General features: G+C 38.5%; 1 protein-coding gene across 7 annotated transcripts in view; it reads right to left on the reverse strand.

Annotated features, from left to right (window-relative positions):
* PKIB (cAMP-dependent protein kinase inhibitor beta) overlaps positions 1-18,314 on the reverse strand; it is a 111,320-nt gene that overhangs the window by 4,093 nt on the left and 88,913 nt on the right. For 6 of the 7 annotated variants that reach the window (XM_059177690.1, XM_059177689.1, XM_059177694.1 and 3 more), the window contains 2 exons: positions 2,372-2,548; positions 1,766-2,037 (listed from right to left, as the gene is read on the reverse strand). In XM_059177690.1, coding sequence (XP_059033673.1) covers positions 1,781-2,037; positions 2,372-2,548 — 434 coding nt within the window. In that variant the 3' untranslated portion in view covers positions 1,766-1,780. Of the gene's footprint in view, positions 1-1,765; positions 2,038-2,371; positions 2,549-18,314 lie in introns of those variants that run through there. The other variant, XM_059177695.1, reaches the window with a different exon arrangement.

Here is an 18,314-nt window from a genome sequence, read left to right on the forward strand (position 1 = left end):
GTCCATGTTTTTTGAACAAACTATTTATGTATTTCCAGCCAAACTGGAAAGAGCCTAGATGTCCGTCAACAGATGAATGGATAAAGAAGATGTGGTATGTATACACAATGGAATACTATGCAGCCATCAAAAGAAATGAAATCTTGCCATTTGCGATGACATGGATGGAACTAGAGGGTATTATGCTGAAGAAAAAAAGTCAATCAGAGAAAGACAATTATCATATGATCTCCCTGAAATGAGGAATTTGAGAGGCAGGGAAGGCTGTCCTGGGGGTTATGGAAGGAAAAAATGAAACAAAATGGGATCTTAAGATTAAGGGACTCAATCTCACAAAACAAACTGAGGGTTGCAGGTCGGGGGGGAGGTGGTCATAGGGATAGGGTGGCTGGAAGATGGACATTGGGGAGGGTATGTGCTATGGTGAGTGCTATGCGTTGTGTAAGACTGATGATTCACAGACCTAGACCCCTGGGGCAAAGAATACATTATATGATAATAAAAATAATTTTTAAAAAAAGGCCCTTTGTGACATTTACAACTGTCACCCTCTGTCACTTTTTGCTGATATGTTATCAGGCATCATTGTCCTCCCTATCATGGTTGTTAATTTATAAGAGATAGATTAAGACAAATTATGGGAGACAAATTTTAGGTAGGTTAATTTCATGCAGGATACAGGACCTTTGAGATTCTACAGATCTTCCCACCTAAAAATCCTTATCAAAAACAACACCAAAAACCAAAGCGGACAGATCTGATGGAAACCACCTAATAGCCACATAGTAATCCACCTAATAATCCCCTTTCCCTTCCCTCTAAGGGCATGTGATCTCGCTTGGAACAATCCTTTCTTTCCTTTTGCTAGTAACTTCCCTGCTCCACTCCTTTTCCATTTGTACAGCTCCTCAGGGCTCTCCTCTGTTTGCTAGATAGAATGCTGCCCGATTCATGAACCCCTTTATAAAGCCAATTAGGTCTTCAAATTTACTTAGTTGAATTTTTGTTCTTTAACATATAAAAATAGTGACAATATTCTTTCAGATAACAGTCTCTTTAGTGGCCAAAAAAAATAATGAAGACTACTAACTCTCCCACAGAATATTTTTTTTCTGTTTCACTTAATGAGGTAATGTCAAGAATCAGTAAGGTTTTGTGTGTGTGTCCAGGAAATGGACACTTTAATTAGGCCTGTCTTACTAACAGGTAACTTAGCTTCTCTGCCACTCTAGTTGAGGATGGCCCTTCAACAGCAACATCACAGTCTGATAACCACATTCCATTTTCAGACTTAAAAGGCCAAAACCATTACACACATTTTTTATTTATTTTCTTTCTTTCTTTCCCTTTTCTCATCTTGTAATAGTTTGTATGGACATAGGCACTTTTTTGCTCTTATTTGTAGGGTCTTATATGAGAAAGGCAATGACCTCTGGGAACACATGAGGTGTGCCTGGACAAAGACATCCACATTTCCTAGGGATCAAACAAGGAACATCTGTAACTTTACCAGGTAACAAATAATGTCCTGAGGCAGAGGACCAAGAGCCTTCTTCTGGCACCTGCATGAACAGAGTGGGCGTGCAGCAGCTGCTAGCCTCTTTTGCCTCCTTGGCAGTGGCAATAAATTTCTACTCATACTAAAGTCCACCTTGGACTAAATGGGGCACAAGGCCCAGGTATCTTGGTAATGACTTGGAACTGAAATTTTCTTTAACCTCCATGAATGTTTTCTGACTAAAAAGACTTCTTTAAAACTCTATTGAAAGTATCTTTATGTTTATTTCCAGAAGACTGGATTCTGGAAGCTAGATGAACTATATATAAGCAATGAGGGGACAAACCCAAGTTTTCCTCCATCGGTTTGACAGCTCCCCTTTGTCCTTAATGCAACTTTTCCCACTGAAGAATGGTTACCTTTTATACAAATACTTGCCTTCAAGCTCTCATCTTTAACTGACCATAAACTTCTTAGATCTGAGACGTAGAAGGGCTCATAGAATACTATAGCAAAGCACACGCCTCCAGAGCGGTTTGCTAAGGGGATGATAGGAGGGAAACTACTTTATTTCGGAGCATTTCTCAATGAATTTAAGTTTATTGAGGGAAGGAATTATATTTGTTCACATTTTATCTCCGATTTCGAGCACGGTGCGTGACTAGACATGTCCAACAAATACATAAATGTTCAGCTTGCACATACACATCGGGAGAGAAAAAGATAAAACTGTTCACTTTCAGAAAGCCTAAAAAATGACACTTAGCCTGCAACAAAAACAGAGGTGTTAGTCCACACGTAAGAAAAAAAGAGCACTTATAACCAGTTATAAGAGAGACTGCTCCAGAGGCAAGGAGAGAACTTGGGCATTACCTTCCTTCATGGACAGGGCCTCCAGTTTGAGGGGCAGCTCTGCGGACCCGCCCATCCCGGCCGAGCCCTGGATGTCCGGCACGGCATTCCGGCGGCCAGTCCTGGCCGAAGAGGCAAAATTGTTGACCACAGACTCCACATCAGTCATCTCGGACGAATCTGTCCTCATAGCAACATCTGCAAATAGAAGGTGCACATGAAGAGGAGAATGAGCCTATTGGGAGGTAAAGGTTCACAGAGGTGGCAAAGGCATGGCCGGACCGAAACCACTACAGGCCTGCGAACGGAGTCGTTGGTCACACCTTGCATTGATGCCTCTGTTTGCACGTTCCACATTCGCGGCTTAGACCCTGGCGTGCTCAGTGTGAGCCGGCTCGCTATAAATAACCCCTGAGCCGAGCAAGCCACTAGGATGCTTTAGGGGGCAGTGATCTCTTGCTTTTTGTTCTATTTTTCTGCGGATGCATCAGCCCAACCAGGGCTTGGAAGGAAATGAAAACTGACTTGTTGGGCCACTCCTGTAGAGAGCCTGCCTGCCAGGATTTGTTTGTGGTGCTTGTTCAGGCTGAAATCAAATCACTATAATTTGCAGGCCCCCAACAAAACACACTCGGCTTCAACTCCTTAGAAATAAGAAATCCAACTTCATCTCAAAGGTGTTGTGCCCCAGTGACAGCTGTGTATTTCGGTCTGCTCGAGTCTCACAGCTAATTTTCAACAGCCTCATGTTCGTGTTTAGGAGAGTAGAACCTGTATCGCCTTCTCTCGCATTTAAGGGGACCTGGTAATTACTAGTACTTTCCAAAGCATCCTTTATCTTTCTAGTAATTGTCTCTGTGAAAGAAGTCTTGGGAAACCATTTATGGTATGGGTAGGCAGGGAGCCAGCAGACACAGTTTATTCTAAAACTAACCCTCGTTCGTAGGTTGTTTTCTAACGAATCTTCCCTAAGAAGTCAATGCTATCACAAATGATATCACAAAAGCAGCAGCAGCAGGGACAAGCATCTATGGAGAACCTATGAAGCCCTCGGCTCTCCGCCGGGCCCGGAGAGTACAAAGGGACACTAGACTCTCCGTTTTTAGGGGACTTGTGCTCTCAAAGAGAAGAAAGAAGGTACACATGCGAAGACATACCATCATGCCACAGAATATGCTGAGTATCAACCCAGGGATGGAGACAATCACTTATGGTGCTTGAGGGCAGAAATAGCTAAGTCTTGACCTATACAGAGCAAACCAAGCTTTTCACCATTATTGGAAGGGAGCCCTTTCCAACTGCTTAACTTCGATTCAGGAAATGCTAAAAATAAAGTGAAATAGTCACAAAACACGGTGCGTTTCGTATTAGAATTACAACTCCTTTGGTTCTGCAGACCCAAGAAATGCATGCTGAGCTTAGCGTGGCACTCGGGAGTCCAGGAGTAGGCGAGGCTCCTTCCCCAAATAGGCGCATTTTTGCAGGAACCTGGGAAATTTGAGAACACAGCTAGATTTTCAGACACAACTTTGGAACCAATTAGACTTCTCTCTGTTTAGTATTTGCCAACTGTCTGGCATTGACAGACAGCATAGAGTAATGTAAAGAGCACTGGACTGTTAGTCAAAAAGAACTTCATTCCATTACAGGCTAGCAGGTGATACTAATTCACTTAATTTCTCTGAGTCACAGTTCCTCCCTGTGTAATGGGTGTAAAAATATTAGCCTGATTCACAGTATTCTTGTGAAGAACTAATAAAATAAAGCATATTGAAATTCCTCGTAATTCTAAAACCATGTTTGTTTATTGGTATCATCATTCACGTTGCAAAGTTTTATTTACCCCACCGCCATTCTATGTATCCCTTTAATCCTACCAAGAAACATCTTCATAGTGGAAGACCATTTAAGTTTCCCAAGAGGGAAACTAGGTTTATTCAATTCAACATGAACATTTTATATCTATTATCTCATTTTAAACCTCCTAATAATCCTATGAGGTAATAAGGAACAACCCTCCCTACATGGATATGGAGCCCAGGGCTCAAGGTTAAATGATTAACTGGGAGTCGCGCAACTGCTACTGTAGCACACAAGCAAGCAAATCCAGTTTCACATCACTGTTAAGGCAAGATGACATGGATTACCACAAAATTATCTTTCCAAATCCCTGTGATAGGTATAGACAAGACATACAAGAGCTACTTATGATTCTGTCCTTCATTACTCTTTAAATAGGGAAAATTATGTATATGCATATATATGTACATGTGTGGGTTTGTGAGGGAGAGAGAAGGAGGGAGAGATTCCCTATCTCTTCATAGGTATTCCTTTCTGGCTTAAATGTTTAGTTATCTATAATACAGGAATGTCAGTTATAGAGCTCTTCTCTATAGTTCGTGAGAGGTGCCTGACACCAAGTTTGGAAAGAGACCCCATTTAAAGGCTTCTAGTGTGTCCTCAGCCAGTTAACAGCACATCAGGAGCCATGGCCATGATCAAATGTTTATTTCTGTGGAGTACTTTCCTGTACACAAGTAAGTTAACTATGCTAAAACTCGAGGACCAGTTATATGAATACTTTGATGACTACTGACCTGAGAGTCTAAAATCTTAAAGTTGAAGATAACAACACATATAAAGATATTAAGATATGCTATTTAGAATACTTAAATGCTATATATTTTATATTAAACGAAGTGAGGAAACTTCTTTAGTAAGAAGGTCTATGTTAAAGAAGTATTAAAGAAGTATTAAAGTATTAAAGAAGTATTGAATTAGAATTTGTATATCAAAAGGGAACTTCCAAAAGGTGACCTGTAGAGTAGACATGGAAGAAGAAATTCTGGTCTCCAAATTTATATCAAGGCTTCTTGGCTATTGGCTGCTATCTTAGAAGTTTTGTTCTTACCTTTACATTATTACTTCAGACATGGTCTTTCTAAATGACTCCTTTTTTGCCTATTAGTGTTAGAAAATAAGATCATCACAAAACTCTCTAAAAGTCTGTCAATTTATATTCGTTAACTACCATTTTAAGATCAGAAACAGAATTGGATGTGCGGGGAGGCCAAGCCATGGGAGCCTGCTTTACCCCAGAGTTTTACTTTGTCATTTCAAAGCTCTCCCTCTTCCCAGGATGCTCTTCCTTTCAGAGCCTGCCACTGACACCAGGGCTAAGTGGTGCCACTTAGCATCCTGACACCCAGGATGCCAGGCTCCTCCACAAAACAGCAGTTCACCCAGCCCGGCCCTCCAGGGCTGTGGGGAGACGGAGATGTCTGCTGTGAAAAGTCATCTCATCTTCCTGACAGAACGTGTCCATCACTTAGAGATCACTGCGTGGCGGGAACTCTGGAACCCACAAGGTCATTCTCAAATGGGCTCTTCTGATTTCTCTGGCAAGGAGATTTACTGTAGCACTGGAAATAATCTAAAAGTCTGTGAGGGAAGAATGGTTGAATAAACTATGTTGTGTTATGGAACATTATACAGCTACAAAGAATGTGCTAAGTTTAGTTAGATCTACCTACAGAGATGTGTCCATGACACATTGCAAAATGAAGCAAATTTTAGAAGTGTGGGGGAGGGGAAGCAATGAATGCAATATGATCTCAACTTTGTAAAAGTTTGTAAAAAGAATAAAAAATCCTAGTTGAAAAGGTAAGAGAGAACAAGAAGAATGTTAACCATTTGTTGGTACTTCCTTACATATGTTAACTTGTAATAATGAGCATATATTATTATTGTAACTTAAAAGTACTGAAATACAGTCACCTGACAAAATTAAGAATACACAGGTATTCTAGCACAGAAAGTCTCTAAAAGTCACACGTTGACAATTTAACTGAAAATAGTGTATCTGTAAGTGTAAGTTTCTTCCTGTAACAAAGAGTCATCTTATCTGCCTGTCATTATTGTTTTATGCAACATTGATTACATATGTCTGATTTTTTTTTAGAGGCATGATTATATACATTGTAAAAGAAGATTTCAAAATAGAGCAAGCAAGCCTAGTTAAGAGAGTCTCCTTTAAAATAGGGTTGTTAGGGGGCACCTGGGTGGCTCAGTGGGTTAAAGCCTCTGCCTTCGGCTCAGGTCATGATCTCAGGGTTCTGGGATGGAGCCCCGTGTTGGGCTCTGTGCTCAGCAGGGAGCCTGCTTCCTCCTCTCTCTCTGCCTGCCTCTCTGCCTACTTGTGATCTCTATCTGTCAAATAAATAAATAAGTAAAAATCTTTAAAAAAAATAAAATAGGGTTGTTAGGAGGCCATATGAGGAGAGGAATTTACGCACACCCTCAACAGAGAAACTATGAAATTTTTCTTAAAAATTTATTTATTTATTTGACAGAGAGAGTGTGAGAGCACAAGTAGGCAGAGCACCAGGAGGGAGAGGGAGAAGCAGACTCCCCACTGGGCAGGGAGCCCCACGCAAGGCTCTATCCCCCAGTACCCTGGGATCAAACCTGAGCCAAAGGCAGTCACTTAACTAACTGAGCCACCCAGGTGCCCAAACTTTCTGAGCTTTAAAGCCAGCTGCAAGCCCTCAGCGTGGACTTAACTTCCTTCAAACCATAGCAACTGGATCACCCGTGGTACTTCACTTCTAAAGGAGCCAATTCGGTTTAAAAAGCTCGGTCCTTCATTTGCATACACAACCAATCCCAGTTAATTTTTCAATTCCTCTTTTGCACAGAGGACCTAAATGAAAGCTACACTCCTATCCTTCCATCTTTATATCTCTGCCCTCCCCCACCTTTGTCTTCCTTGGAACGCAAGTTAGGTGTCTACCTGAATCTGTGTTTCCTGAATTGCAATTCTAACTGCCCAAGTAAATGTCTGTTTGCTTTCATTTTTGGTGAATCCTTTCTTGGTCAACGTTATAGGGAGAGAGAACTGCTCTCTTCAAATGCTTTGTAACATAACCCATAGAAAGATGAGGAAATAGTACTAATAAACACAGAAGAGAGATTAACTTCCAAGTTCTTCTAATTTTCTGGGCTTGAAAAGCTAATTATGTTTATGTTTGCTAACTAAGGCAGCTGACTCACTAGCGACTCTTCCTCTTTTTCTTCTACAGAATTAGTAGGGAATCTGGATGAGTTCTGCTTTGTCAACTGTGGATGATTACAAGAGTGGAAACCATTTGGACATTTGGAGATTTCACAGAAGTCCTTGCATGCCCCTAGAAAGGTGATGTAATTTTCATCTCTTTCATCTCTTTTGGAAATACACAATTTTCAAGGTGCCTTAACAAAAGCCCATTACCCAGTCATAGATACACACATGCCAGCATCTTCAGCTCTGTCAAATCGAAAATGCAACATCAGCATGAAAAGGATAACAATGTTCAAGCTAAATAAAGCACTGGAAGAATACATATCTATAAGACATGTGTACTTATATATATGCATGTAGGTATGCATGTGTATTTATGTATATAAAATCACTGGTCAGCTCGCAGTGAGCTAAGAAAGGAGTGTGTTAGTAGGTTAAAAGCATAACCAGGAACCAAAGTTTTTGCAGCCTCTTTCTCTCCAGCCTCAAAGCTCACACTCACTCTCTTCTCAAGTTCCCTTACTTGAACCGGAGACTGCAAGGAGCTGGTTACCTTTTCTCTAATCTCTGGATCAGTATCACTCACTTCACCTCCTACAGCGAAACTCATTCTGCATATATGACTTGAAATAAACTTCTTACCTGTTAATCAGTTCCCTGGAGGTGTGAGTCAGGCTCTCTGAAAAAAGCACTTAGAGTAACAATGAAGAACATATATTTTGGAAAATTCGTGCTTTTCCTGGTCATAAGAAAGAGAGGATGAGATAGAGCGAGACACAGACTGGTCTCCGTTGATGTCTCTCTCTCTTCAGGTTTCAGCACCTTAATACTTCATGCTATATTTCTTCAGTTCTCTGCCTACAGCTCTTATTTTGCAAGATTTTCTGTTCTGGAGTGTGAAAACTTCTTCCAAACAAGGTCAGAGAAACCTAGTAATTGCCTCTTAATGTGGACCAACAAAAACAGATAATTATTTATTCATCCAGTCGACATTTATCAAGCTCCTGCTAAATTATTAAGTGCCAGGCCCTGTGCTAGGCCCACAAGCTACAAAGAGGAACCCACAGTCTGGTGAGATCAAACACATTCTAATCTTTTCAGTAGCTTTCCTGACCTCAAATCCTGTTCTTTGAAATTAAGTAAAAGTATCCACCTCTAAAAATGGGAATCCTAACACATTTACTCACCTAAGTACTAAGACCATTTTAGGCTAAACAGAGCTAACATGAAACATATACCTGTATTAAAATGATTTTTTTTTTAAACTTAGAGACCTTCCTTTTTTTTGGTAATTCCTCCACATAGGGAGTTTCTGTGCCTCAAGTACAAGCCAAAGGAAATTCAGCTTCTTGTCTGTTGACACACATACTATTTTTCATGCTTAGACTCTTTCCTGATAATGAGTTAAACATAAACAAATGATTAAACCCTTCAATATACATTTGTAGGCACATGAAAACTATTTCTACCATGAAGAATTTTTGGACAACTGAAACCTATAAAATTCTAAATATAAAGGCAAATTGACTTTCCAATAATCTTCCAGATAAAGTAATTCACATATCTGAATACCCTTCTGACACAATGACATTGTTATGCTAAGATAGGGTCACTTAGAATAATAATGTGGACTGATATGGATAAAGATAAGAACCTCAACTTGACTAAGCACTCAGCCTCCTTGAGTGGAGGGGTCCACATTTAACTGGTCATCCTACTTTTTCATTTCCTGCTAGAAAAATTTACCGGAAACACACCTTCCATCAGGACTATAGGGAGTTCGCTTGCCACAGGCCTCCCCATGCCCCTTGCAGCTTCCCCAAAAGACCATTCCACATAAATGGTATAGACCCAGACACTTGAGTGGTTTACCATAACGCAGCCAGTTTGTGTCAAAATCTTTTCTAAGGCCAGACAGTCCTCTTTCTGCCATTATCATGACTCCCCCTGCTCCTCTCCAAAACAGATTTCCCTAATTATCAGTACATCATCTTGGGTAGCACATCTGTGCATGTGGGTGTTATGCGTGCTGGGTGGTATCCAGGACACACAGGGATATTTTCAGTTCTCCTTTAGATGAACGTCATTCTAAATGGTTGTAAGTTGTAGCAGAGCATCCCTCCTATCTTATGTCTGACGTAGTTTGGCCTTTTACTTCCCACCTTTTTATTTCCATCTTTCTGAGTGATCAGAATTGAGACCATTTAGCTTGAATTAGAACAAACCTTTCTCATTTTTTCCTCCACTTTACATCACACCCTGCCTGTGCTCCTTCATTCTCACGTATTTCTCACATTCTCCTTTCTATTCAAGGGACACAAATATCGTTGTTTTCTTAGTTTATTAAGGTACTGCAGGCTACAAAAGGAAGTACTTGTATTCAACTCAGAACGTACTTATTTAACACCAACTGTGTGCAAAGCACTCTGCTGCTTGCCACAGTAAGGATTTCCCATGCCTTAGCTGGAGACCTGGAAAGGCCACAAGCCAGGCAGCTCTGGGACGCACACAGGGGAGGGAGTGGTTAGTTCCAAAAGAGAGGATGTGGCAGAACTGCAGAGGGGGGTCCGAGAGAGAGAGAGAGAGAGAGAGAGAGAGAGAGAGCGCGCGCAAATTCCAGCAAGAGACTGCCTCTCATCTTCGCCTTTTCCAACCGTTTTAGGACACAAAGTGTTCTTAGATTTCAAAAAAGGCATAAAGAGGGGCGCCTGGGTGGCTCAGTGGGTTAAAGCCTCTGCCTTCAGCTCAGGTCATGATCCCGGGGTCCTGGGATCGAGCCCTGAGTCGGGGTCTCTGCTCGGCGGGGAGCCTGCTTCCTCCTCTCTTTCTCTCTCTGCTTGCCTCTCTGAATACTTGTGATCTCTGTCTGTCAAATAAAAAATAAAATCTTTTTAAAAAAAAAAGGCACAAAGATTCTCCAAACTCACAAAAGCCCAAGGACTGAATTTGCACTACTGAGAAAATGAATTTTGAGGATTCTATGGTTTGCGTGCCCCATTCCCATGTCAGAGTGAACACAATCTGTGCAGGGGGGTTCAAAGGAAGTTCTAAGAAGTCAGTTCCTCTTTTAATGAGACAGTGGTTTTAAAATGTCAAGTGACTTTTGATGACATCAATAGGAAGGAGAAAAAGGGAAGTTAATCTGACCAACATGGTCGTGGTAGAAATGCCGTTGTATCCCTCTACCTAGTACATGGGCTGACACATAGTTATCTAATAAATTCAGTAAATACTGAATTAATAGCTGATATCTATAAATTTTGGGCAGGCAAACATAGCTAGTGATCATGCTTTTAATTATTAATATTCTTAATAAAAACTGAAAGTTCAGTTAATCATATACTAAAATGAATTTTATGACATTACCAATAAAGTAGCTTTAGAGGCAGGATGTAGCCTAGTGGCAAATACAATGCTTTGCCATGTGAGTAACATCAATTGTCACATGCAGAGCAGAAGTTAATGCAAAAACTCTTCTGGAATCACCCTCATCCAAGGCATCTGAATAGTTACACTCTTCAGACTCTGGGTCTCTGGAAGGGATTCATAAACATTAAACTGAAGACTGCCCTACCAAAGTCGGTTAGACACAATTCTATCAGCTTTCCCTCGTGCAAATATGCAGTCCTCTAACACTTTTTTTTTTTTTTAGGATTTTATATATTTATTTGACAGAGATAGAGATCTCAAGCAGGCAGAAGACAGACAGAAAGAGACAGAGAAGCAGGCTCCCCGCTGAGCAGAGAGCCTGATGTGGGGCTCGATCCCAGGACCCTGAGATCATGACCTGAGCCGAAGGCAGAGGCTTAACCCATTGAGCCACCCAGGGGCTCCAGTCCTCTAACACTTTAAATAGCCCAGATCCTATAATTTTAACTCATTCAACAAATTCTCTTTTACCATTTTCATTCTCAACAAGGGGGAAAATAGAGCCTATTATCCTCTGGGCTTATTTACTTTCCTGGGATTATTATTGAGAGTGGTACATCTATGACAAAAAATAGTTCTATAATTTTTCTTCAGTGTGAAGGTCATCTAAAGGAATAGCTTAAGCTTGGACAATTTATTACTTTTTAAAAGATTTTATTTGTTTATTTGACAGAGAGAGAGAAAGAGAGCACAAGCAGAGCAGCAGGCAGAGGGAGAGGGAGAAGCGGGCTATCCCCAGAGCAAGGAGCCCTATGTAGGGCCAGATCCCAGGACCCTGGGCAGACATTTAACCAGTGAAGCCACCCAGGCACCCCAAGCTTGGACACTTTAAACTGCATGCTTTTATTTCAGAAAATTTTTGTATATATGCTCATTTGTCTTCAAAAGGAAAAATGCAGTGATACAAAAGAACTAATTTTACTAACGTATACAAATGTTATATATTTATGTGTGTGTGTGTGTGTGTGTATGTGCACCATATTCATCAAAACCATTCCTTTAGGAAGCTACACATGTATTCCACCACCTAAAGTATTTTTGTGATTTCATCAGTGCAACCCACTTTATACTCTTATCTAATATAATGGAAGAATAATGCTACATTTAAAATATAACATTATATTTTTACAGTAAACTGTTTTAGTTAAAACCTATCCCAACTGGGGTGCCTGGGTGGCTCAGTGGGTTAAAGCCTCTGCCTTTGGCTCGGGTCACAGTCCCAGAGTCCTGGGATTGAGCCCCGCATTGGGCTCTCTGCTCGGCGGGGAGCCTGCTTCCTCCTCTTCTCTGCCTACTTGTGATCTCTGTCAAATGAATAAACAAACTGATCACACAGTTTTTTGTACAGAAATGACTTCAGGTTTTTTTCAAAGCTTCCTTAAGTAATTTAAATTTGCATATACTCAAAAGAATTCTATTTTGAAATTTCAAAGCAGAGGTTTGAGCAATGACAGCATTACTGAACTACCTTAATATACCCTTGGAATGACTGCCCTTAAATTAGTCCTCATATTTATTAAGCAGTCCAAATGGCGCAATGGAAATTTGGTCACCTAAAAGTGAGCATGTAGTGGAATCTTGCATTGCCTTTTAATAAACTTGCAACTTTCAATAAGACATTTAACTTCTCTGTTAATTAAGTTTCCACATTTATCAAAAGTAGAATTAATATTACCTATTTTACTACCTTGGAACCCAGCAAACTAATGGATATAAATGTGCTCAGTTAACGACCACACAAATGAAATTTGTTTAGTAATCGATCATATCAATTCATAGGCACTATAATAGATTATCATTATAAACATTGATTATCCTGTTAAAGTAGGCTTTTCCTTTGGCTCTAGAAACAGCCTCTGACATTGTAAGTTATAAAGACAAGAAAAGATTAACGCAGAGATATTTCCAGAAATTTGGTGTTTAGGCTGGGAAAAGAGCATAAAAAATTACATTCTGCTCCCCGAAGCCCCTCCAAGTTGGCTACCTTTCTGCAATATCTGTTCTAGATAAGCCACCTGTCACAGAAGACCAAATCTCCCTTACACCATTCATCATGGTTTCTCCCTAAGGGTGAACATTTTGTGTAATTCCAGCAACAAACCATGTTTGAGTGTTTCAGAAGTTAAGATGTGATTGGAATTATCAATTTCTTCATGACACCTGAAAAACAAGTCTTAATCTGAGTAATAACATAATGACACTATATGGTGAGGAAAGAAGAATCACAAAATTCGTGAGACAATTCTGCTTTCTCAGTAAGCCTCCTCAGCCCATTTGAAACTGTCTTCTCCCTGTTGCTCCTAACCTCCCTTAACTTGCTCTACTTTCCCTTGGCACTTAGTAGCTTGAACGCATATTATAACTTGCTGTGATTGCACTGCTGCCTTCTGACTCTCTCCCTCTACTACAATGTAAGTCCCATTAAGGCATAGGTTTCTGTAAGCACAGGTTTTGTAGGCATAGGTTTTTACAGGTTTTTTACTGATGTACCCACAGCACTAAGTCATGCCTGTCATTCACTCAGTAGGTACTGATACAGAGTTTGTTTGCTGAATGAAACCATTCTCCTTCCTTGTCTCTCTTTCAAAAGGAATTATTTTCTTTTTGCATATGAAAATAATATATGCTCATTGTTGGGGAAAAATGATAATTTTTCTGGAAGGAAAAAAAGGAAGTTGCCTTTTACCCATTATCCAGTGACAGCATGATTATAATTCTGGCGCATATCTTCCCAGAATTTTTTCAGCATTCACATATATAGATGGACCAAATATCATACAGGTCTGTATTTTGAAGTTAGAATATATTTATTTTATCTCATTTTTTCATATCTTCTATAAATCATTTGATCATATCTCTTAAAAATATAATTGTTTTCAGGCCAACACAATTCTGAATTTTCAAAGTTTGAAAAAAGAAAATTTTCTAGAAAACCAACATTCCAGGGCATATACCAACTATTTAAAATAGACAGAGCCACAAGCTCAAACATGAAAAACATGACTGAGGCTGAAATCATTCACAGACCTTTCCTTAATTAAATTGGATAAAGTTGATTTATAGGTAAGATGCTTTTTTAAATGTAAACAACTTAAAAAGTTCCAGTAATGTCTTTTTCTCCTAAAAAAATTTTTTTTGGGATGTCTTTTAGTCCCTTTTTGAATAGATTTCATTTTCATCTCTTTTTTTTTTTCTTCCAACTGAGAAAAATGAGAAAATGATTGGGCCTTTTCAAGCTCTGATTTGTTTCCTAAGTTCTTTTCAGTATTTTATTTTTCTTTGCAGAAGAAGAAATCATTTTAGTGTTTCATCAAGCAAAAAATTCAATCAAAATCACAGTAGCAAAAATTTTTAAGCTGTTTTGAGGATTTTCTGGGTCATATAGGCAAAAGAAAATTCCCAACCAAATAGCGAGTAACTTCAGAAAGAAAAGTTATACCATTGAAATATTTTTGTTCATCAAATTATGTATATTGATGTTTGTCTACAATTAATTTAATAGAGGTGAAATTATTTATATGGATGCATCTAACTTTTTACAAAAGCCTTTTGAAAAAATGATACATTCTGTTACTATGTTTCTTTAATATTATATAAGTTCATTAGAAAAAAAATAAATCTTCATGAAAAATGGTATCTAAAATATATTCAATGGGCATAATAAAAAAGTTCAAAGCCAGTATATACAATAATTCTCAAAACAGTTGCACAGAAAAACATGATAAGGGAAATATCCAAAATTTTAACAGTAGTTCTTTGTGAGTGGTGTTATTCTACATGATTTCTATTCTCTTATTTAACTTTGTGTTTTCTAAATTTCCTATGATGAAGATTTTCATTATGTGAAAAAAGGCATAAGCAAGTTTTGAGCACACACCATTTTAAATCACTTTAGTGAGATACAACACATGTGATTCTGTACCGTGGGGTAATCAATATTATCTTTGTTTTAAAGGTAAGAAAACTGAGGATCATAAAAATGAAATGATTTGGCTAAGGAACGGAGCTAGCGAGTGACAGAGGCAAGACTAGAACCCATTTTATCTGACACCTTATACATTGCTCCTTCTATTACATCTCATCAAATATTTGTTGAACAGAGACTCAGCCTTCACTCAGTCAACTGTTATTGAGCATCCTTCATTCAGTGCAAGATACTAGAGAAATAAGACCAAACACTGTAATTACCAGAGTGGGACACACACAAAAAGCATGATGCATGGTCTTTACTCTGAAAAAGTATGTGACCTCACTGTACAGATGAAATACATGTACATGAAAGGGAATGTAAAAACAGAAGTCCACATATGATATATCCACATAAATAGTATAAATGAAAAGCGCCATGGAAGTATAAAAGGGAAATGGCTATTGAATTTTGATAATTAAGAGAAACTTCATAGAAGCTATAGAACACACATCGGACCCTAATATCTGGGAGGGGTTCATACAGATTAAAAAAAAAAAAAAACATGAAAGACTTATCAAGCCAGGGAAATAATTTAAGCTAACTCATGAAGAAGTGAGTATACAAAGCAACTTCTAAGTAAAGGAAAAGGAAACATCTAGCTCTGATGGAATGTCAAGCCACATAGAGTTGGAAAAATAAGTTGGAGCACAGTTAATCACTGGAACCCAGATTGCAAAGAAAATGAATGTCATTTAAAAGGAAATTGTGGGAGCACCTGGGTGGCTAAGTTGGTTAAGTATATTCCTCACTCTTGATTTCAGCTCAGGTTATGATCTCAGGGTCATGAGTTCAAGCCCTGTGTTAGGCTCCATGCTCAGCAGGGAGTCTGCCTTTCTCTCCTCTCTCTCTCTCCCTCTCCTTATGCCCCCACCCCAACCATCGCTCACATATACAAGCTCTCTTTCTCCCTCAAAATAATAAATAAATCTTAAAAAAAAAAAAAAAGAGGAGATTGTGTTTGTCCCTCTGATCACTGAGGAACCAGGAACATTTCTATGTCACATAATAAAAGTATGCATAAGATGCACTATGTTAGAGACTACTGTGAAGGAGTCTTGTTCGAAGGCTATTAAAAATGGAAATTCTGTAAGCAAATCCACCGCATGAGTGATATGCTGATTATAAAATTTATATGTAAATGCAACATACCCAAGAATAACTTCTTATTTAAAAAGGAAGGAAAAAGGTAAAAGGACTTACAATGAGGACTCATTATAAAGTTTAAGGACTTAGATCATCAGATATAAAGATTCATTATAAATATTAGGTATTAAGATAGAGTGGCATTCTTCAAGGATAAACAGCATAATAGAATAAAATAGAGATTCCAGAAATAGACACATATACACATGGGTCCTTGATTGCTGAAAAAAGCAAAGCTAGTGATGTGGTCACTGAACTACTGCTGGTGATCTTGGAGGATTCACAGAGAGGAAACACCAGAAAACTAGATATTGACATTGATGGGAAGATTGTTCATCATGGAAAAAACAGATGGGGCTTATAATAATTTGTGACAAAATTCTAGGATTATTAAATCAGGGACTTCAAGTTATGGTGTCTTCCCTTGAATTTTGTATTTAAATACTGTCATATAGATAAGTTGAAAGAACAGTGTGTAACCTCCATTTGATTTCAAGAATTGTTAACAGCTATATTTACTCTTTCTCTGTAAACATACAACAATTTTTGTCAGTCATTTGAAAGGAAGCTTCTGATAAAACACTCACATCAAATATTTCAGCATGTATTTAAGAACTACTGTCTTCTTTATATCCATATTTCCACTGTATTTCCATGACATTTTTTTTATATACATTGCAATTCTGAGATAATTCCCCCTTTCCCTAAAAGTGTTGCTTTTAGAAATTCCTTTGGGGAAACCAATGGTTTTGTATGTCTGAAAAGATCTATTTTATCCTCATCTTCATGCACTATTGCAGGCTGAAGTTACCTTCTCCAGGCACTTCACAATATTAACACACTTTATTCCATTTTTGTTGTTGAGAAGTTGTGGAATAAGATAATTTTATGTGGCAACTTGGCTCAGCCATAGGGTTCCTAGTGGTTCAAACAATATTCTGGGTATGACTGTGAGGGTGTTTCTGGAATTAACATTTGGGTCAACAGACTGAGTAAAGAAGATTACCTCTCCAATGTGGATGGTCATCGTCCAATCCACTGAATTCCTCTATATAATAAAAGACTAAGTAAGGAAGAGTTTTCTCTCTCTGCCTGTCTCAGGCCCCAGCTAAGGCATCAGTCTCTCTGCTGTCTTTACACTCAGCCTGGGACTGAAACTTAAATCATCACTCTTCTGCTTCTCAGGCAATTCAGACTTGGAAGGGAACTATACTATTGTCTCTCCTGGGTGTCTAGCTTGCTGACTACAGACCTTGGAATTTCTCAATATCCATAATAGCATGAGCCAATTCTTTATAATAAATATATACCCGATTGATTCTGTTTTTCTAGAGAACCCTAATATACTGATGGTATAATTGGTATACCATTTTTTGTATAATGGTATACCATTTTTGGTAGTTTTTTATTTTTTATTTTTTATTTTTTTAAGATATTTATTTATTTATTTGATAGAGATCACAAGTAGGCAGAGAGGCAGGCAGAGAGAGAGGAAGGTAAGCAGGCTCCCTGCCGAACAGAGAACCCGATGCGGGGCTTGATTTCAGGACCCTGGGATCATGACCTGAGCTGAAGGCAGAGGCTTTAACCCACTGAGCCACCCAGGCACCCCCCATTTTTGGTAGTTTGTGGAGTCTATTTTTGTGGCTTATTTTGAGGATTTACTCTTTGGTGTCCTGAAATGTCATACAAGGTGCCTATGAACCTTTATTTTTAATCCTTCTTAAGATTTGTTAGTATTCCTGAATTTAAGACTTTCATCGATTCTGGAAAATTCTCAGGTGGTATTTATTTGAATACCACTTTAATCCTTTATTATTTCCTTGGGAATTCCAATTAGACACATGAGATAGACAGTCTATTAACCATGCCTCTCAGCCTTTCATAGTTTCCCTTTCTTTCGTTTCTATGGGCTATATTCTGCATAATGTCTTCCGACCTATCTTCCCATTCACTAGTTATCACTTCCTCTGTGTCTAACCTGCTACATAAACTACACATCAAGTTTTAATCTATATTTTCCATTTATAGACAACCTGTTTTGCCTTTTTTCAAGTCTGCCTCACTGTATTATATTTTGATCTTTATTCACACATAAATACCCTCATTTATCTTTTCAAATATATTGTCTATTTTTAAAAAAATTTTTATGAATAATCCTAATATCTGAATTCTTTATACTGTGATTGTGTTGTGTAATCTGTAAACTGTATAATCTAAACTGTAATTATGCTGTATAATCTACAAACTGCATAATCTATCTCATTGTAACTTATTTCCTTGCATGTTTAATGATTTATGGTTGTAAACTTACATTTTTAAAAAACTTTTTCCTAGAAATTACCTGAGACCCTAATTAAAGT

The sequence above is a fragment of the Mustela lutreola genome, chromosome 6, assembly GCF_030435805.1.
Source record: "Mustela lutreola isolate mMusLut2 chromosome 6, mMusLut2.pri, whole genome shotgun sequence".
Taxonomy (NCBI): domain Eukaryota; kingdom Metazoa; phylum Chordata; class Mammalia; order Carnivora; family Mustelidae; genus Mustela; species Mustela lutreola.